Source organism: Schistocerca americana, chromosome 11, assembly GCF_021461395.2.
Source record: "Schistocerca americana isolate TAMUIC-IGC-003095 chromosome 11, iqSchAmer2.1, whole genome shotgun sequence".
Classification (NCBI taxonomy): domain Eukaryota; kingdom Metazoa; phylum Arthropoda; class Insecta; order Orthoptera; family Acrididae; genus Schistocerca; species Schistocerca americana.
The window spans coordinates 137,788,964-137,811,708 of NC_060129.1; the positions used below are offsets into that span (position 1 = coordinate 137,788,964).

At 45.5% G+C, this 22,745-nt stretch overlaps 1 protein-coding gene across 1 annotated transcript in view; it reads left to right on the forward strand.

Annotated features, from left to right (window-relative positions):
* LOC124554116 (immunoglobulin domain-containing protein oig-1-like) overlaps positions 1-22,745 on the forward strand; it is a gene marked incomplete at its 5' end in the record, with an annotated part of 30,542 nt that overhangs the window by 2,516 nt on the left and 5,281 nt on the right. Inside the window, one exon of the mRNA XM_047128181.1 lies at positions 8,810-8,959. Coding sequence (XP_046984137.1) covers positions 8,810-8,959 — 150 coding nt within the window. The remainder of the gene's footprint in view (positions 1-8,809; positions 8,960-22,745) is intronic.

Genomic DNA, 22,745 nt, shown 5'->3' on the forward strand with positions numbered 1-22,745 from the left:
TCAGGTATACAGCGAGGATAGATGTATGTATGTACCCGCTGAATCATAATACGATATGTTGGCAATCGTTTCTTTCTCAGTAATATGCATACAACGTTACACAGTGATTTTCGATTTGTATCGTAATGCAATCTCCTGCAGTATTCCAGAATGCCAGAAAAGAGAAACGGGCAGTGATGGTGAGAAAGTTCTGAAGTTTCGCCCAGCGCGACAGGCGATGACAGCAAAACTCTGAGTAGCACATTGCATACCAATTCCACACTTGGACAAATAACGCAAGCGCACTTTTTAAGTTCTGATCGTTTAAAGTGTTGCAAATTGCGGTGCATACACCCACAACAACTTTTGAAATGATGGGCTGTGCTATTCTGTGGCTAAAAGCCAGACCCTTAAAAGATTAACCAGTCGCCAGGAAACGTAACGTTACAACTAGCCTGCAACTTAACAGGGCATGTACCGGTATTTTACCAGTGATCTAGGCTGGTATGATCACTAAACATATAAACATATGATTTAATTGTTCCTTAAGACAAGGTGAGACAGCTTCCCTGATGACTGTGTCACACGTGCTAATTCCATCTTCTATCATACACAGCAGCTTCTTGAAACAGGCCATGTCCAACCTCATGAAGTTCCGAAATACTTGCGGATTTCGGGCCCCACTTCTTTCATAATCCTCTGACTTCGTTCCTTGCTCTCAGCCAGGGTCGAACTCCATTACATCTGGCTTTTCATTTTCGTTGTCGTTCTGCCTCAATCCGAGAGTTTATTGTCACTGCCATGGCAATAGCTCAAAAAACAAGTGGGTCCTCCACGTGCAAAATGCTGTATAAATACACTACTGGCCATTAAAATAGCTACACCAAGAAGTAGTGCAATGATAAACGGGTATTCATTGGACAAATATATTATACTAGAACTGACATGTGATTACATTTTCACGCAATTTGGGTGCATAGATCCTGAAAAATCAGTACACAGAACAACCACCACTGGCCGTAATAACGCCCTTGATACGCCCGGGCATTGAGTCAAAAAGAGCTTGGATGGCGTGTACAGGTACAGCTGCCCACGCAGCTTCAACACGATACCACAGTTCATCTAGAGTAGTGACTGGCGTATTGTGACGAGCCAGTTGCTCGGCCACCATTGACCAGACGTTTTCAATTGGTGAGAGACCTGGCGAATGTGCTGGCCAGGGCAGCAGTCGAAATTTTCTGTATCCAGAAAGGTCCGTACAGCACCTGCAACATGCAGTCGTGCATTATCCTGCTGAAATATAGGGTTTCGCAGGGATAGAATGAAGGGTAGAGTCACGGGTCGTAACACATCTGAAATGTAATGTCCACTGTTCAAAGTGCCGTCAATGCGAACAAGAGGTGACCGAGACGTGTAACCGCACCCCATACCATCACGTCGGGTGATACGCCAGTATGGCGATGACGAATACACGCTTCCAATGTGCATTCACCACGATGTCGCCAAACACGAATGCCACCATCGTAATGCTGTAAGCAGGACTTGCATTCATCCGAAAAAATGACGTTTTGCCATTCGTGCACCCAGATTCATCGTTGAGTACACCATCGTAGACGATCCTGTCTGTGATGCAGCGTCAAGGGTAACCGCAGCCACGGTCTCCCAGCTGATAGTCCGTGCTGCTGCAAACGTCGTTGAACTGTTCGTGGAGATGGTTGTTGTCTCGCAAACTTCCCCATCTGTTGACTCAGGGAACGAGACGTGGCTGCATGATCCGTTACAGCCATGCGCGTAAGGTGCCTGTCGTCTCGACTGCTAGTGATACGAGGCCGTTGGGATCCAGCACGGCGTTCCGTATTACCCTCCTGAACCTACCGATTCCATATTCTGCTAACAGTCACTGGATCTCGACTAACGCGAGCAGCAATGTCGCGATACGATAAACCGCGATAGGCTACAATCCGACCTGTATCAAAGTCGGAAACGTGATGGTACGCATTTGTCCTCCTTTCACGAGGCATCACAACAACGGTTCACCAGCCAACGCCGGTCAACTGCTGTTGGTGTGTGAGAAATCGGTTGGAAACTTTCCTCATGTCAGCACGTTGTAGGTGTCGCCACCGGCGCCAACCTTGTGTGAATGCTCTGAAAAGCTAATCATTTGCATATCACAGCATCTTCTTCCTGTCGGTTAAATTTCGCGTCTGTAGCACATCTTCGTGGTGTGGCAATTTTAATGGGCAGTAGTGTACATATACCTGTGTAATGAAGTGTCGTAATACAAAACTATCTGCCGATCCTGTAATTCAGAACAGTAATAACCTACATAAGAAAATAACAATTACATAATAAATAATGATAAAAACAATTTCTTTTTAAATAAGAACTGTGAGTTCATGTAAATAATTTGAAAGAATGCTGCTCCTGTGTTACCCGCTCCCCCCCCCCCCCCCCCCTTTGTTTTCCCTGGTAGAACGAACGACTTTACAACAGAGCAGACGGTTCTATTTGCGTTTCGCGTGCTATTACTGTCTACTGCGAATATGTGCCAAGTATATCCCGCATGGACGGTGTAATAGGTCTACATGAACAGCAAGTAGTTAACAGATACGCACGCTTGGAGCCCTGGTGCACAGGTGTACAGTCTACGCGCATCGTGTAATGGGGCTAAACAAACCACTCCTCACTGCCTCCCGTTGGCAGCTGCTAGGCTAGCGGAAAGATGTGGTGGCAGCACTTACTGCGAGATGAGGGTGGGGGGGGGGGGGGATGGGGAGAAGCAGTAGGAAGGAGGGAGTAGGGAAGCGGCGCACGTTCTCAGCTGCGTCCAGCCAGCGACGATGCATGACAGCTCAGTAAACAAACCATTTCGTATGTTGGGACAAAAACGAATTTTTTCCAGTTTTTTTTTTTCAAATTTGATACTTCCTTCACACGTTTGAAATTCCTTGATTTCCAGAACTTGTGGCAACCCTGCCTCATTTCTTTCCATGCTCTAGTTCAAGTTGCTGACTGAAATATAACACTACTGGCGTTCACAATAAGGAAATAGTTCAACAGAAGCAGTACTTGCAGATCTGCCTTTGTAGAGAAAAGGAGCGGAACTTCTTCCTTGGGATTTCACTTAGCCGCGCGGTCTAGGGCGCTGCAGTCATGGACTGTGCGGCTGATCCTGGCGGAGGTTCGAGTCCTCCCTCGGGCATGGGTGTGTGTGTTTGTCCTTAGGATAATTTAGGTTAAGTAGCGTGTAAGCTTAGGGACTGATGGCCTTAGCAGTTAAGTCCCATAAGATTTCACACACATTTTAACATTTTTTTATTTTTTTTATTTCACTTATCGAGAACTCGGACCACTTAGCAGGCTGCGGTGTCGGTGGAGGATGGAACTGACAAGGGAAACTTCTCATTGCACCCCCTCCTCCCCCCCCTAATTTAGTGGTAAGTTGGCCCATTTGACAGCACTTCAAAAGCTGAGCACAGATCAAACATGAAAACAGGAAGACGATGTTCCGAGCTGTGGGAATAAAAGAAGCAAAACAGAAACAGCGAACGGTCCAAATTTAATTTGTGATTGTCGAGCAGCGTCAACGTCGGTCGTGTCGTGGTTGTGTAGTCACTGTGTTAGACTGTAAACGGGGAGATCTGCGTTCCAATCTCCTCATGCTCAATATCTTTTTTCACATAATTACGGAGCGTCTGTCCGGTCATTGACGTGTCTGTTCGCTGTATTCAAATTTCTATATGTGTAATGGTGTAACATCCATTTGCAACAGTGATATGTAAGGAAGAGACGTCCAGACGTACGTACCTGTTATCTGTTCCACACAGGTGCCACAACTTATGCATCTTGCTTTCCATTTTGGAAGTTTTCACTCTTAAATTCCCTTGTTGTAGAAAAAGTTCACACCTGTTTATTTTCTGTTTTCATTTCTGTGAGAAATCTATGCGGCATCTCACCTGCTCTCACTAGGCACCACGGAATATGAGTCATGTGGTAAGAATACACACACATCAAAAAAAGTTTTGCATCTCCCCGGTTCCCAGAACTGCTGAAGATAGACGTTGACTGTGGATACTGCATCACAGGCACAGTCCCTTTGGCTGTTCAGGATGTCACTAAACCCGCCCAGAGCAGCGCCTATTAGACGGAGGGGGTCCGGCAGTCGACCAGTTCCAGTCATTCCACCAGGAAGGAGGTACACGGCTCGTGTTGTCTGTAGTTCAACCATGCCTAGACGGTCAATACCGCAGTTCGATCGTGTCCGAATTGTTACTTCGTGCCAGGAAAAGCTCTCAAGAAGGGAAGTGTGCAGGCGTCTCGGAGTGAACCAAAGCGATGTTGTTCGGACATGGAGGAGATACAGAGAGACAGGAACTGTCGATGACATGCGTCCTTCAGGCCACCCGCGGGCTACTACTGCAATGGATGTCCGCTACCTAGGGGTTATGGATCGGAAGAACCCTGACAGCAATGCCACCATGTTGAATAATGCTTTCATGCAGCAACAGGACGTCGTGTTACGACTCAAATGGTGGCCAAGCGGTTAAAGGCGCTACAGTCTGAGTGATAGTGCAACCATATCGGTAACATATTGGGGAGGCATTGGGCTTCGTGTACGACAATTCGCGCCCCCATCATGCGCCCTGGGACAGATTGAAAAGAGCTGTTTATGGACGACGTGACCCACCAACCGCTCTGAGGGATCTACGCCGAATCGCCGTTGAGGAATGGGACAATCTGGACCAACAATGCCTTGATGAACTTATAGATTGTATGCCACGACGAATACAGGCACGCATCAATGCAAGAGGAGGTGCTACTGGGTATTAGAGGTACTGGTGTGTACTGCATTCTGGACCACCACCTCTGGCTGTATGGCGGTACAGCATGCAATGTGTGGTTTTCATGAGCAGTAAACAGGACGGAAATGATGTTTATATTGATCTCTATTCCAATTTTCTGTACAGGTTCTGGAACTCTCGGAACCCAGGTGATACAAAAGTTTTTTTGATGTGTGTATTACCGTCGCAAGTAAATGCGATACACAGTGAGAGCAGGCGAGATAGTGCATAGCCCTCTCAAAGAAATAAAAACAACAAATAAATGCGTGTGAACTATATTACAACAAAGGAATTCAAAGAGCGAAAACTTACAAAACGGAACGCAAGACGCATAACATGTGGTACCTGTGTAGAACAAATAGGAGGTACGTCTGTGTAGAGGTTCGGAGCTTCCTTCGTTACCCGTTGCTGTTGCAAACGGACATTGTACCACAACAAACACAGGGTACTCATTGAACTATATGGGTAAAAAAAGTAAATTAGTTACAAACTACGTCGTGCACACACACCATTCCACATTTAATCGTCACTACAGATATTCGGATTTACGTTATGCCATGTTCGATATGCCCGCTATCATTGGCAATGATGTGGCGCAGACGTATAGCGAAATTCTGCATGACCCGCTGAAGAGTCGGAACTTCGATGCCGTCAGTGACCTCCTGAACGGCTGTTTCCAGGTTAGCAAAAGTTTTGGGGTTGTTGCTGTACACCTCGTTTTTTGCTCCCACAAAAAGGCGTCGATGGTGTTGAGGTCGGGAGAATATGGCGGCCAATCAAGGCCCATACCAGTGCCGTCTGGGTACTCCAGAGCCGGAATGCAGTCCCCAAAGTGCTCCTCCAGGACATCAAACACTCTCCTGCTGCGATGGGGTCGAGCTCCGTCTTGCACGAACCACGTCTTGTCGAAATTAAGGTCACTTTGGATAAAAGCGATGAAATCATCTTGGAAAACCTTCACGTACCGTTCGGTAGTCACCGTGCCATCGAGGAATGTCGTACCGATTATTCTGTGACTGGACACTGCACACCACACAGTGAACCACTGAGTGTGAAGAGACTTCTCGATCGCGAAATGCGGATTCTCAATTACTAAAATGTAAACTTTCACGGCCGGAAATAACATGTCCATTATAATTATCCGGGCTGTTATGCCGTGGTCGGTTGATGAATTCTGTGGTGATTCCCAACAGCGGCCAATTGCACTGACGTTTTCAAAACACGTGACGTCACGCAGCGGCGCGGGGGCGCGCGGACACGGAATTTAGCGGCAGTCAGTAGCGAGCCAGTGTGTGTGTTGGACCTTCCATTAAGCTACGGACCCCCTTGAAGATGTCTCCCGCAGTCGGAGACGAAACGTTGGGAATCACCACAGAATTCATCAACCGACCACGGCATAACAGCCCGGATAATTATAATGGACAGGATTCTCAATTCCCCAAATGCTTTCTGGCGAACCCATCCAAATGAAAGTGGCTTCGTCTCGACACCAAACCATACAAGGCATAATAATTCCTATCATGCTCCGTGGCCAACAGTGCAGTTTGAATGTCCTAACGCAAATCGTTCATCACCCTGTACACAAATTTGAATATAGCGGTCAGACGTGTCAATGACCGGGACGACACTTCATAATTTGGTGAAAAAAAAAGTGGGGTCTGAGGTAGATTTGAACCTGGGTCTCCCCCTTCTTAGTCTACCACTGTGACCACGCAACCGTGACAAGATGGTCACTAATGACGATGTCATAAGTGTCGCTCGACAAAATTAAATCTGGACCGTTGTCCCGAATGTGTCGCGGATGTGAGTAGAAATGCATAACACTGCATAAGATGAACATGTAGGAAAACAACCTAGCGTCAGCCAGGGCGCTGGGAAGCAGGAGAGGTTGCGTTCCTATGACAAGGTACTGGAGCTACACTACTGGCCACTAAAATTGCTCAACCCAGAATAAATGCAGATGATAAACGGGTATTCATTGGACAAATACATTATACTAGAACTGACATGTCATTACATTATCACGCAATTTGGGTGCATAGATCCTGAGAAATCAGTACCCAGAACAACCATCTCTGGCCCTAATAACGGCCACGATACGGCTGGGCATTGAGTCAAACAGAGATTGGATGGCGTGTACAGGTACAGCAGCCCATGCAGCTTCAACACGATACCACAGTTCATCTAGAGTAGTGACTGGCGTATTGTGACGAGCCAATTGCTCGGCCACCATCCACCAGACGTTTTCAGTTGGTGAGAGATCTGGAGAATGTGCTGGCCAGGGCAGGAGTCGAACATTTTCTGTATCCAGAAAGGCCCCTACAGGACCGCAACATGATGTCGAGCATTATCCTGCTGAAATGTAGGGTTCCGCAGGGGTCAAATGAAGGGTAATGTAGGGTAGGGTCGTAACACATCTGAAATGTAATCTCCACTGTTCAAAGTGCCGTCAATGCGAACAAGAGGTGACCGAGACGTGTAACCAATGGCACCCCATACCATCACGCCGGGTGATACGCCAGTATGGCAATGACGAATACACGCTTCCAATGTGCGTTCACTGCGATGTCGCCAAACACGGATGCGACCGTCGTGATGCTGTAAACAGAACCTGGATTCATTCGAAAAAAATGACGTTTTGCCTTTCGTGCACCCAGGTTCGTCGTCGAGAGTACACCGTCGCAGGCGCTCCTGTCTGTGTTGCAGCGTCAAGGGTAACCGCAGCCACGGTTTTCGAGCTGATAGTCCGTGCTGCTGCAAACGTTGTCGAATTGTTCGTGCTGATGGTCGCTGTCTTGCAAACGTCCCCATCTGTTGACTCGGGGATCGAGACGTGGCTGCGCGATCCGTTACAGCCGTGCGGATAAGATGCCTGTGATCTCGACTGCTAGTGATACGAGGCCGTTGGGATCCAGCACGGCGTTCCGTATTACCCTCCTGAACCCACCGATTCCATATTCTGCTAACAGTCATTGGATCTCGACCAACGCGACCAGAAATGTCGCGATACGATAAACCGCAATCGCGATAGGCTACAATCCGACCTGTATCAAAGTCGGAAACGTGATGGTACGCATTTGTCCTCCTTACACGAGGCATCACAACAACGTTTCACCAGGCAACGCCGGTCAACTGCAGTTTGTGTATGAGAAGTCGGTTGGAAACTCTCCTCACTTCAGCACGTTGTAGGTGTCGCCATCGGCGCCAACCTTGTGTGAATGCTCCGAAAAGCTAATCATTCGCACATCCCAGCATCTTCTTCCTGTCGGTTAAACTTCGCGTCTGTAGCAGGTCATCTTCGTGGTGTAGCAATTTTAATGGCCAGTAGTGTACTTGCCCAGCTACGACAGAATGTTCTGGAGGGACGACAGGACACGGGAGACGTCGTGATCGCGGGGGATGGCATCAGACGAGCCAATATAAGCAGGGCCGCTGGTGCTGCTAGGGAGATTCCTTCGACAAATGCCTCAGACACTGAACCTGAGTTACTCTGGCACTTAGCTACACAGGGTAGATGCAGGATTGCACAACTTACATTCAATGTGTTGGTGCCTCTTAGGGTTCGACAGTGGTCTTATTCTACCCCGTGTTCCGTATCAGTTATTTCATCAGAACTGTACGTCCATTACCCACCGAGATCCCTTATCTGCACAGAATTTCCAGCACCAGGACTTCGAGTTGGACGAGCCTCCTCATTACTGGATTTAGCGTCCAGCTCCCATCCTGATCCGCTTGCAGGAAACTACAGACGCGACACCGTTCACTGTGGCCATTTTGCTTCTCCTTTCCACAGTTCAGTCCAAAATCTTCCTGTTTTCAGACTTGATGTGTGTTCAGTTTTTGATGGGCTACGTGATGGCCCATTTCAACATTCAATTGATGAGAGTGTGATGGGGAGTTTCCCTTGTAAGTGTAGATGATGGACTGATCCGAGCAGAACCTCAGGGGACCACCCGTGCTGAGCCTGTGCCTGGTGCTCTTGTCGGCAGGGCGCGCGCATCGTCAAGTCGTCGCACTTCGAGCAGGACTACATGCTGGGCCGCAAGATCTCCTTCTTCTGCATAGCGCAGGGCTACCCGCGGCCGGAGATCACCTGGTTCAAGGACGGCGTCGAGCTGCTCGACCACGACTACTTCCAGGTCACTACATCTGGACTGTACACTTTAAATTGCATTAATTATTATCTGTACCAATGTGGTTTGGTTGTTGTTGTTGTTGTTGCGGTCTTCAGTCTAGAGACTGGTTTGGTGCAGCTCTCCATGCTACTCTATCATGTGCAAGCTTCTTCATCTCCCAGTACCTACTGCAACCTACATTCTTCTGAATCTGTTTAGCGTACTCATCCCTTAGTCTCCCTCTACGGTTTTCATCCTCCACGCTGCCCTCCAACACTAAATTGGTGATCCCTTGATGCCTCAGAACATGTCCTACCAACCGATCCACTCTTCCAGTCAAGTTGTGGCACAAATTACCCTTCTCTCCAGTTCTATTCAATACCTCTTCATTAGTTAAGTCTGGTAAATTTCCACGAAAGAATGGAACATTCTCTTGCGCCTTCACGGTCGGTAAGGTCGACTGTTCCGGTATTGTATAAAGAATTTCGACAACATACAGCATATATAGCTAATTCATGACAGCTACACTATGTGATCAAAAGTAACCGAACACCTCCAAAAACATGTGTTGTTCATATTAGGTGCATTGTGCTGCCATCTACTGCCAGGTACTCCATATCAGCGATCTCAGTAGTCGTAAGACATCGTCACTTGACATGAGGCGTTCCGCGGAACTCAAGGACTTCGAACGTGGTCAGGAGATTGCGTGTCACTTGTGTCATACGTCTCTATGCGAGATTTCCACATTCCTAAACATCCCTAGGTCCACTGTTCCACGTCACTACATCTGGACTGTACACTTTAAATTGCATTAATTATTATCTGTACCAATGTGGTTTGGTTGTTGTTGTTGTTGTTGCGGTCTTCAGTCTAGAGACTGGTTTGGTGCAGCTCTCCATGCTACTCTATCATGTGCAAGCTTCTTCATCTCCCAGTACCTACTGCAACCTACATTCTTCTGAATCTGTTTAGCGTACTCAATCCTTAGTCTCCCTCTACGGTTTTCATCCTCCACGCTGCCCTCCAATACTAAATTGGTGATCCCTTGATGCCTCAGAACATGTCCTACCAACCGATCCACTCTTCCAGTCAAGTTGTGGCACAAATTACCCTTCTCTCCAGTTCTATTCAATACCTCTTCATTAGTTAAGTCTGGTAAATTTCTACGAAAGAATGGAACATTCTCTTGCGCCTTCACGGTCGGTAAGGTCGACTGTTCCGGTATTGTATAAAGAATTTCGACAACATACAGCATATATAGCTAATTCATGACAGCTACACTATGTGATCAAAAGTAACCGAACACCTCCAAAAACATGTGTTGTTCATATTAGGTGCATTGTGCTGCCATCTACTGCCAGGTACTCCATATCAGCGATCTCAGTAGTCGTAAGACATCGTCACTTGACATGAGGTGCTCCGCGGAACTCAAGGACTTCGAACGTGGTCAGGAGATTGAGTGTCACTTGTGTCATACGTCTCTATGCGAGATTTCCACATTCCTAAACATCCCTAGGTCCACTGTTTCCGATGTGATAGTGAAGTGGAAACGTGAAGAGACACGTACAGCACAAAAGCGTACAGGCCGACCTCGTCTGTTGACTGACAGAGACCGCTGACAGTTGAAGAGGGTCGTAATGTGTAATAGGCAGACATCTATCCAGACCACCACACAGGAATTCCAAACCGCATCAGGGTCCACTGCAGGTACTATGACAGTTAGGAGGGACGTGAGAGAACGTGGATTTCATGTTCGAGCGGCTGCTCGTAAGCCACACATCATGCCAGTAAATGCCAAACGACGCCTCGCTCGGTGTACGGAGCGTAAACATTGGACGCTTGAACAGTGGAAAAAAGTTGTGTGGAGTGACGAATCACGGTATACAATGGGGCGATCCGACGGCTGGGTGTTGGTATGGCGAATGCCCAGTGAACGCCATCTGCCAGCGTGTTTAGTGCCAATAGTATAATTCTGAGGCGGTGGTGTTACGGTGTGGTCGTGTTTTACATGGAGGGGCTTGCACTGCATGTTGTTTTGCGTGGCACTATCACAGCACAGGCCTAGATTGATGTTTTAAGCACCTTCTTGATTCCCACTGTTGAAGAGCAATTCAGGGATGGCGATTGCACTTTCACGATCGACCACCTGTTCAAAATGCACGGGTTGTGGCGAAGTGGTTACACGACATTAACATGTGTAATGGACTGGCCTGCACAGATTCCTGACCTGAATCCTGTAGAACACCTTTGGGATGTTTTGGAACGCCACCTTCGTGCCAGGTCTCACCGACAGACAGCAATACCTCTCCTCAGTGCAGCACTCCGTGAAGAATGGGCTGCCATTCCCCAAGAAACCTTCCAGCAACTGACTGAACGTATACCTGCGAGAGTGCAAGCTGTCATCAAGGCTAAGGGTGCGCCAACACCGTACTGAATGCCAGCATTACCGATGGACGTTGCTGCGAACTTGTAAGTCATTTTCAGCCAGGTGTCCGGATACTTTTGATCACAGTGTATGTGAAGAGATCTGTGTCTCGACTACGTTCGAAAATGGAGAAACCGAGTGTCGTACTATTATCAAACATTTTCATTTGGAGGGATGCACTGCCACACAAATCAAAACAAAATTATATATATGGACTCTGCACCATCATTAAAGTCTATTTACTTTTGCATTAACGAATGTAAACAGGTTCAGACGACAGCAGGCCATCCAATTGAGTCACCTTTGTGACTTTTAATTAAACCTGGATCGATCATTATACATCAAAGTGAAAACGGCACTCGAAACAATGTAAAAAGACTGTTGAAAGTTCATGGAAGGAGGCAAAAACCACTTCGTCGACTGGTAATCCGATGGCCACTGTTTTTTGGGATTCTCAAAAAGATTACTTGAGAAAGGCAGTACCATAACTGCTCTTTCACCAGGATAATGTCCGCAGCTCGTGGTCTTGCGGTAGCGTTCTCGCTTCTCGCGCACGGGGTCCCGGGTTCGATTCCCGGCGGGGCCAGGGATTTTCTCTGCCTCGTGATGACTGGTTGTTGTGTGTCTTTCATCATCATTTCATACCCATCGACACGCAAGTCGCCGAAGTGGCGTCAACTCGAAAGACCTGCACCAGGCGAACGGTCTACCCGACGGGAGGCCCTAGCCACACGGCATTTCCATTTACCAGGATGATGCACCATGTCACACATCAGCAATAACAATGACGAAAGTGCACGAATAGGGCTCTGAATTGGTTCCTCATCCACCCTATTTGCAGCCGCCATGTGACTTCTGCCTGTTCCCCAGCTTGAAACTGGCTTTCTGGGAAGTTTTCATCAGATGACGTAGCGTAGGTGTTGTAGTCAACGAGCACTTTGCAGAGTTTGACAGAACCTAGTTTTCCGATGGGATGAAAAGGTGGAGGATCTCTTGACCAAGAATATATCCCTCGAAGGGAACTACGTCGAGAAGTAAGGTGAGTTATTCACGAAACAAACATATTTTCTTGCTTTTTCACCAGATTTATCAAACCGCCCGAGTATAACTAAACCCTTAAAAGGGTCACAGGCTCTTAGTCGCGCTTGCCTATCTGCTTGCAGGGGCAACAAAAACTTGATTTTCAGAATTTCTTGTAACTGTTGACTTAATTTAAAAATGTAAAACGCTGCCATACGATTCACATTCAGAGGTAAAAATCATACATCAAAAGTTTTTAGCACAATTAAGTTTAGTACTACAATACAGTTAAGTCTAGTATTAGATTTACAAACTGTGTAGAGGAGCAAATTCGCAAAATTCAGAAATGAAAAGTATTTTTTTCTCTTTTTTTTCAATTTTGACGCAAAACGCTTAGTTAAAATTGTATTTACAACAAGGTAATTTTTTACTGTACTTTCAAGATATGAGGGCCTTTGCAGTGAACTAGGTGTGGTTTGTTACGTTTCCTTTTCGATTTCTTCTTCATTCTTCTTCTCGTTCGATAACTCACTGCCTCTCCAACCTTCACACATTCACTTTCTATTATACCCCACATGTTAACATGACTAAGAATTCACATCTGGCTTGTATATTGCAAGTCATAATATACAGTGCGAATCAAAAAGAATCATCCGATTTAAAAAATGATAACCATCATGTTATCTGAGATATGTGCACGAACAACTTACTGTTGGAAGGGCCAAACATTCGAGCTTTGCATGGTTTCCGCTAGGTAGCAGCAGTGTGCGCCCACATCAGTTCTAGTAAAAACGGTCTCAGGGCAACAGAGAGTGTTTTGTGTTCTATGTTTTGCGCAGTGTGTATCAGCAATAACTGCTCAGCGTGACCTTCGCACTAGGTATGGTGTGCATCCTCCGAACAGCACAGAGAATCAGACGATGGCACGAACAATTCCGAGAAGCAGGTTGTTTGCGTAAAAGGCCAATCGCCCGGCCGTCCCAGAGTGTCTGACACTGACGTCGAACGCATCCGCCGTAGTTTCACAAGCAGTCCGCAGAAATACGTTCGCCACGCAGCTCGACAGCTCAACATGCCTCCGATGTCCGACTGGCGTGTGTTGCGTAGACGTTTACACACGAAACCGTACAAAATTCAGCTACTACAAGCTCTTCCTGAAGGTGACACACAACGATGTGTCGAGTTCTGCGATTTTGTTCTTGGCAAGATGGAGGATGACAGTTTCCTTCCACGCTTAGTGTTTAGTGACGAGGCAACATTCGATTTAAATGAAAAGGTGAACCGTCATAATGTCAGAATATGGGGTACGGAACAACCACATGAAGTTGTACAACATGAGAGGGAGTCTCCAAAATTTGGTGTGTTTTGTGCAGTTGCACGGGAGAAAGGTGTACAGTCCATTTTTCTTAGCCGTGAACACTGTTACAGGAAGCACATATTTCGGTATGCTTGAGAACTTTCTTTTCCCACAGTCGGAGACTGATTCGAACGACTTCATTTACCAACAGGATGGGGCACCGCCACACTGTCCTCTGGAAGCGCAGTAATTTTTAAATCGAAGGATTACCGAACGGTGAATCGGTCGCACTGCACCAAATGGTTCAGCCTCACATTACTGGCCTCCGAGGTCACCGGACCAGACTGTATGAGCTTATTCCTTGTGAGGGTTTACATAAAACTCTGTTTATGTGCGTCCTTTACTAACAACAGTGAATGAACTGAGACATCGCATAATAGCAGCTGTGGAAGCTGTAACTCAAGAAATGCTCGCTGTGGGAACAATTTGAATAGCGCATTGACATACCTGTGCATCTCAAGGGGGGCATATTGAACACCTATGAAAAACTATGAAAAAAAACTTTTTCAGTTTCCTATTCATCAAAAAACAAAATCAATTACATATGTTTATTAGTTTCTGAAATATAGACGTGCCAAATCGGATGGTTCTTTTTAACACCAAAAAGTCAGTATAAATTTGAAAACTGAATAAATCACGGAATAATGTAGATAGAGAGGTACAAATTGACACACGTGCTTGGAATGATATGGGGTTTTATTAGAACCAAAAAGATACAAAAGTTCAAAAAACGTCCGACAGATGGCGCTTCATCTGATCAGATAGCAATAATTAGCATAACAAAGTAAGACAAAGCAAAGATGATGTTATTTGCAGGAAATGCTCAATATGTTCACCATCATTCCTCAGCAATAGCTGTAGTCGAGGAATAATGTTGTGAACAGCACTGTAAAGCATGTCCGGAATCATGGTGAGGCATTGGCGTCGGATGTTGTCTTTCAGCATCTCTAGAGATGTCGGTCGATCACGATACGCTTGAGACTTCAGGTAACCCCAAAGGCAATAATCGCACGGACTGAGGTCTGCGGACCTAGGAGGCCAAGCATGACGAAAGTGGCGGCTGAGCACACGATCATCACCAAACGTCACGCGCAAGAGATCTTTCACGCGTCTAGCAATATAGGGTGGAGCGCCATCCTGCATAAACATCGTACGTTTCAGCAGGTGTTTATCAGCCAGGCTGGGGATGATGCGATTCTGTAACATATCGGCGTACCTCTCACCCGTCACGGTAGCAGTTACAAAACCAGAATCACGCATTTCCTCGAAGAAAAAAGGCCCGATAACGGTAGATGTGGTAAATCCAACCCATACCGTGACTTTCTCGTCGTGCAATGGAGCTTCCACGACATTTCTAGGATTTTCGGTAGCCCAAATTCTGTAGTTGTGGGCGTTGACAGACCGTCGGAGCGTGAAATGAACTTCGTTGGTTCACAACACGTTACTTAACCAATCGTCATCCTCCGCCATTTTTTGAAACGCCCACACCGCAAATGCTCTCCGCTTCACTAAATCGCCAGGTAACAGTTCATGAAGCCGATGGGATTTGTACGGATAGCATCGGAGGGTACACCTAAGTGCCAAACAAACAGTAGTGTATGGAATGCCGGTGCGACGAGCGACTGCACGAGCGCTGACTTCCCCGTGCATAGACGAACCCGCTACAGTCTCCATTTCTTCCTGAACTGTCTCAGCAGCATTACGCCTTGTGCTCTGTCGGCCACTACGGGGTCTATCGTCTAAACAACCCGTGGCTTCGAACTTCGAAATCATTCTCGCCACAGCTGCATTTATCAACGGACCTTTACCCGTTCGAATCCCCTTCCTATGGCGACAGGATCGTAACGCTGAACTAGCACATTCCCCATTCCGATAATACAGCTTCACTAAAAGCGCCTTTTCAGGTAACGTCAACATGCTGCGACTGCTGGCGCATCTGATTCTCTCATTACAGCTCCTTTTATAGACGATTGTCGTGCGCAGTCACTGACGTTTTGCTGTCCAGCGCCATCTGTCGGACATTTTGTGAACTTTTTTTTGTTCTAATAAAACCCCATGTATTTCCAAGCATGTGTGTCAATTTTTACCTCTCTATCTACATTATTCCGTGATTTATTCAGTTTTCAAATTTATACTGACTTTTTGATCACCCAGTATATAAAAGCACACACAACAATGTCGCAATACCGAAAACAAATACCATTTGGTCGTTGTTGGTCAGCTCAAAAGATTTACGTCAGAGCTTTGACTCACACTACTAGAAAGTGCACTACGGAATGATTTTTGAATTTGTTACTTTTGAAAGCTCTTTTTGCAGGTTTAAAATGCGTTTCGACAGGATCTGGTTGTATGAGTGTCTAGTAAGGATGAGAAAATACAAGAGTTCATATAAAACTCAATTTTGTCCACCGGTGGACATAATAAGTTTTGAAATGTTGCTAGTCGAGTATCTCTTGAGGCAGCATAACTGGCCGGCCGCTGTGACCGAGAGGTTCTAGGTGCTTCAGTCCGGAACAGCGCTGCTGCTACAAAAATGTTCAAATGTGTGTGAAATGTTATGGGACTTAACTGCTAAGGTCATGAGTCCCTAAGCTTACACACTACTTATCCTAAATTATCCTAAGGACAAACACACACACCCATGCCCGAGGGAGGACTCGAACCTCCGCCAGGAGCAGCCGCACAGTCCGTGACTGCAGCGCCTGAGACCGCTCGGCTAATACTGCGCGGCTGCTGCTGCTGCTGCGGTCGCAGGTTCGAATCCTGCCTCGGGCATGGATGTGTGTGATGTCCTCAGGTTAGTTAGGTTTAAGTAGTTCTAAGTTCTAGGGGACTGATGACCTCAGATGTTAAGTCCCATAGTGCTCAGAGCAATTTGAACCATTTGAACATAAGAACTTATCGTTCCTTAGTACTTCCGTATCTCACGTCTTTGCACACTGATTCTTCCTGACTACTCTCGTGAACTTTAGCCTACTCTTTATCAATACTAAATTGTGGTCCGAGTCTATATCTGCTCCTGGGTGACCTAACTGAAAATCTTGCTGTATCTCCCTGCGTTTCCCAAGTGTACCACCTCCTCTTATGATTATTGCACGGATTATTCGCTGTTACTAGCAAAATTTATTACAGAACTCAATTAATATTTCTCCTCTCATTCCGAATACCAAGCCGATTTTCTCCCGCAACCGTTTCTTCTGCTCCTTCCCGTACAAGAGTATTCCAATCCCCCCTGACTATTAGATTTTCATATCACTTCACGAATTGAATTACCCATTCAGAATCCTCATATGCTTTTCCTGACTGTAACTCACACTCTGTCCATTTTGCTGCTGTCGATATTACGCTGTACTCACCTGACCAGCATTCCTTGTCTTCTTTTCATTTCACTTCACTGATGCCCTCTGTATTTAGATTCAGCCTTAGCATTTCCGTTTTCTGTTTTTCTAGCTTGCCTCCCATGTTCAAACTTCTGACGTTCCACGCCCCGACTGATAGTACGCGATAAACTTTTTTTCCTTCCATCATTGTGTGGCTGCGTGCATGTTCAAATGGTTCAAATGGCTCTGAGCACTATGGGACTTAACATCTTAGGTCATCAGTCCCCTAGAACTTAGAACTGCTTAAACCTAACTAACCTAAGAACATCACACACATCCATGCCCGAGGCAGGATTCGAACCTGCGACCGTAGCGGTCGCGCGGTTCCAGACTGAAGCACCTAGAACCTCTCGGCCACTCCGGCTGGCTAAGTTCTTATGTTGGTGGTGGTGGTGGTTAGGGTTTAACGTCCCGTCGACAACGAGGTCATTAGAGACGGAGCGCATGCTCGGGTTAGGGAAGGATTGGGATGGAAATCGGCCGTGCCCTTTCAAAGGAACCATCCCGGCATTTGCCTGAAACGATTTAGGGAAAGCACGGAAAACCTAAATCAGGATGGCCGGAGACGGGATTGAACCGTCGTCCTCCCGAATGCGAGTCCAGTGTGCCAACCACTGCGCCACCTCGCTTGGTCTAAGTTCTTATGTTCTCTGAGGCTATAGATACTGCGATAATGAAGAGGAAAAGGATATATCTGAAAAGGGCAGTCACAGAAGATGGGGAGAAAAACATAGGCACGAAGAAGGTTACTGTCAAACGACCATGCGTAACAGAAGACATACTTCAGTTGATGGGCGAAAGAAGGGAGTACAACAATGTTCAGGAAAATTAAAGAATACAGAAATACAAAGCTAAAGTGAAGTAGCTGCATTAAAAAGGTGAAGGAACCGAAAAGGAAATGACTGTCGGAAGGGCTGACTTAGCATACAGAAAATTCAAAACAACGTTCGGTGAAATTAAAAGCATGTGCGGTAACATCAGTGCAATGGGAATTCCACTGTTAAATGCAGAGGAGAAAGCCGATAGATAGATCGCGCGTTTGTATGAGGGGGAGGACTTATCTGATGACGTGACAGATGAAGAAACAGGAGTCGCTAGGGAAGAGACAGGAGATTTTAAAAGAGCCTTGGAAGACTTAAAATCAAATAAGGCAGAAGGGAAAAATAACATTCCATCGAAATTATTAAAATCATTGGGGGAAGTGGCAACGAAACGACTATTCACATTGGTGTGAGGCATGTCTGAGTGTGACGACAAACCATCAGATTTCAGAAAAACATCATTCACCTGATTCCAAGCCATCAAGAGCCGACAAGTGCGAGAATTATGGCACAAACAGCTCATGCATTCAAGTTGCTGACAAGAATAATATACAGAAGATTGGAAAAGGAAAATGAGGATCTGTGATGACGAACAGTTTGTCTTTAAGGAAGGTGAAGACACCATGAGGCAGTTCTGACGTTGTGGTTGATAATAATAGCGCGACTGAAGAAAAGACAAGATACAATTGTAGGATCTGTCAAGCTGGAGAAAGCGTTCTACAATCTAAAATGGTGCAAGTTTTTCGAAATTCTCAGAAAAGTAAGGGATGGAGTGGGTCTTCACGTACTTTACTGGCTGAATAAGATGTGCGGCCATTATATTAGCTTGGTCTTTTTCATTTGCTAACTGACAGAATTCCAGATCACTCAAGAGGGTAGCAGAAATGAATATTCAAAAAAATCCCAGAAATGTATTTCATGTTCAAAATTACACTCGTATGTCCCAAAGATACTGTTGTCTGAAACGCTAAAATTCCATTTAATACAGTCTTCGCTACCGTAACCAATTCACTTTCAGTTACAGTTATTTCATTTTGTATTACTTTCGCGTTTGCTTTATCCGCTGTAATCGAATTCACAAAGTATGCTGACGCATGTCCCACGAGGAATGTTCAGTACTCACAAGGGAACCTCCCCATCGCACCCCCCCTCAGATTTAGTTATAAGTTGGCACAGTGGATAGGCCTTGAAAAACTGAACACAGATCAATCGAGAAAACAGGAAGAAGTTGTGTGGAACTATGAAAAAAAATAAGCAAAATGTACAAACTGAGTAGGCCATGTGCAAGATATGCAAAGGACAGAATGAGCTCAGGAGCGCCGTGGTCCCGTGGTTAGTGTGAGCAACTGCGGAACGAGAGGACCTTGGTTCAAGTCTTCCCTCGAGTGAAAAGTTTATCTTCTCTATTTTCGCAAAGTTATAATCTGTCCGTTCGTTCATTGACGTCTCTGTTCACTGTAATAAGTTTAGAGTCTGTGTTTTGCGACCGCACCGCAAAACTTTGCTATTATTAGACGAAAGGACGTGCCTCTCCAATGGGAACCGAAAACATGTGATCGCAAGGTCATAGGTCAACCGATTCCTCCACAAGAAAACACGTCTGATATATTCTATACGACACTGGTGACGGCATGTACGTCACATGAGAGGAATATGTTGTCGATCCACCTAACTGTACACTTGGCGAATGGGTAAAAAGATTCTTCTACCTTGCCCGATTTAGGTTTTCTTGTGGATGTGATAATCACTCCCAAAAGACGGAAAGATAATAATTATCTGAAAATAAAAAATTAAAATTTTCACTCGAGGGAAGACTTGAACCAAGGACCTCTCACTCCGCAGCTGCTCACGCTAACCACGGGACCACGGCGCCCCTTGCTTCAGGTTATCCTAGATGTTGCCTATCATGCACATGGACTACTCAGTTTGTATATTTTGCTTATTTTTATCATAGTTCCAAACAACTTCTTCCTGTTTTCTCGATTGATCTGTGTTCAGTTTTTCAAGGCCTATCCACTGTGCCAACTTATAACTAAATCTGAGGGGAGTGCGATGGGGAAGTTCCCTTGTCAGGAACACGACAGGAACGCTCAAATGAAGCAAAAAGCTTCATATGGACATATGAGAAGCTTATTTCCAAAAGGTACCAAATCTGAAAATTTGAAAAATGAGATGATAGGTGGCTGCACTACTTAAAACCATTCTTTTGTAACAAGAACTGTATGCCAAAACGTACCATATATGTTACATATTTCCCCTTAAGACTTCTTGTTCATGGCGAAGAGTACCAAATCCAGTTTTAAATCGTTTACAAGAAGTACCACACACCGACAGCCAATGTTGCTCTTCTTGATAATGACGTCACAGTCAACATGGCCGACATTTATTTACATGATATTGTATGTTGTAAGAACGTGTCTGGCAGTTTTCTATGTTCTGTGTGAGTTTTTAATTAAATTATCGAGTTTGATACGTCAGATGAATGCAGTGAATCACCAACAGGAACTCCGGAGTAACAGTTCCCGAAATTAATTTTCTGCCGAAAGGTACCAAATAAACTTTTATTTATGCAGTATCAATTAAACAAACATTTAACACAGATACTTTGTGTAATGTGTCTCAATATCTGTCTGAATATAAAAACAAAGAAACGAAACATATCGTGATTCTACTGTGTTTGTAAAACGTTTTTTTTTTTCTCTCCTGTTAAATCAGATTTTATGAATGTGGTACCTTTTGCAGATGAGTATCTCATACGTCCTATTTCTAACGCTTTCCGGGATGGAATATATTTACTGTACACTGGGTTTTGAGCTAGTGGCTCGTAGGTACATGTCTTATCTACTCAACCTCTTTCACGTTTAATTCTAGCTCAACCTATCTTGTTGCTGTTAACCTCTCTGCTCTATCCTTATGCCACCAAACTAGCGCGCTGAACGTACAGTTGAGCACGAACCTCAAAATAGTAATGTTGATTAGTAATCTGTCTTCAAGGGACACACAGAAGATACACAATTCAATTAATACCGGGAAAAGGCAATCATGATCGCTTTGAATCTTGATTTGCTCGACCCAGTTTCTTTCACTCTCAGTGAAGTTAGACCCTTCCATTGCATGGACTGGCGCTTAGTTACTGGATCATAAGCGAAAAAGCAATATTTGTCACATGTTATCAATCTTTAATCAGGCCCATTTTAGTGGTATTCAAAGTGTCGGTACAAACATTTGCACGAGCTTCTTTTTGACCCATCCCGAGAATTTCCGGAACCAGTTTCGCACACATTTTTGTCACGTTAAACTGGTTATGTAAAATTTGCCTTGTGTAGTTTTATCAGTTCATGCAGTTTCAGGACTATCAAATAACCAAATACTCAATCGACACTGATTACCTACTTTTTTGATATTTTCATCCGTTTTTGACACTGAATGGTGTCCCCGGCGGGAGTCATCTTGAACGGCTTCTGGCCCAACTTGGAAACGCTTGAAGCACTTGAAAACTGGCGTATGTGATAAACAGTACTCGCTAGACACTTCTTTTAGTAAAAAATAGGTTCCAAAAACCTTTTTTTCCAAGTTTCATGTAAAACTTCACGGCAAGTCATCGTTCCATTATTACAGTTACTTATTTACTGGCAAACAAGCAACAGCTGTTACACAAACACAGGCCACGGCCACACATATTAGTGCACAGACACCACAGCTAGTGGTCGTTCATCTTTAAGCGCATCGGCGTGGTGTGGGCGCCTTGCAACGGTTCACGCACCCACCCCCTCCCCCATCGCCGAGGTTCCAGTCCTCCAAAAAATGGTTCAAATGGCTCTGAACACTATGGGACTCAACATCTGAGGTCATCAGTCCCCTAGAACTTAGAACTACTTAAACCTAACTAACCTAAGGACATCACACACATCCATGCCCAAGGCAGGATTCGAACCTGCGACCGTAGCTGTCGCGCGGTTCCAGACTGAAGCGCCTAGAACCGCTCGGCCACACCGGCCGGCTCGAGTCCTCCCTCGGGCATGTGTGTGTGTGTGTGTGTGTGTGTGTGTGCGTGTGGTCGCCAATGCATTGGCGTTCAACTTCTCATCCTCAGCAAAGGAAGTGCTTGAGGCCAAGGGATTCGCCCATGTGGAATTGCAGCTGGCTTTGGTAACTTGCCGGCGATGCAGCCATTTTGATATTGTTATAAAGTAGCGTTTTAATTACGGTTTCACCGGCCGACATTACGTGGGCAGAAGTGTTTAGTAGTCGTCCCATGTGCGGCACTTATTTTATTACAAGGAGCTGACCACCACCACCACCACCACCACCACCACTATCATCATCATCATAAGAAGGAGAAGAAGAAGATTAAATGTCGCCAGTGGACGACCTCTCCCTTAAAAAAACGGAGCGAGCAGTGTGATGGGACAAAATTAATGTCTGGCCTTAAAGCTGAACTGGAATATGGGCTATTTCAAGATTTTTTCCCTAATCAGAGTTACAGATTTCTAAATGTTATTGAATTATGCAGGTTCTAAAATTTCCAAGGGTGACACTTCTTTTGGAAGAGCTGTACTTGCAGCAGGAAGTTAGTAATTCTCAGTTTCGTTTCTTTCTCTGTTCAATAAAAACTCCGGTTTCTTTTTAACATGGTGCACATTTCTTTCTCTTAGGTTTTGTCCCCCCCAAGAGTCAGTCTAACCTTTTCAATTTTTTTAATAATATCAGATGTATGTGGGCTGGGGGTAAGGAATGGAAGAGGAAGCCGCCTGATAGATTTTTGCACAGAGCATAACTTAATCACAGCTAACACTTGGTTTAAGAA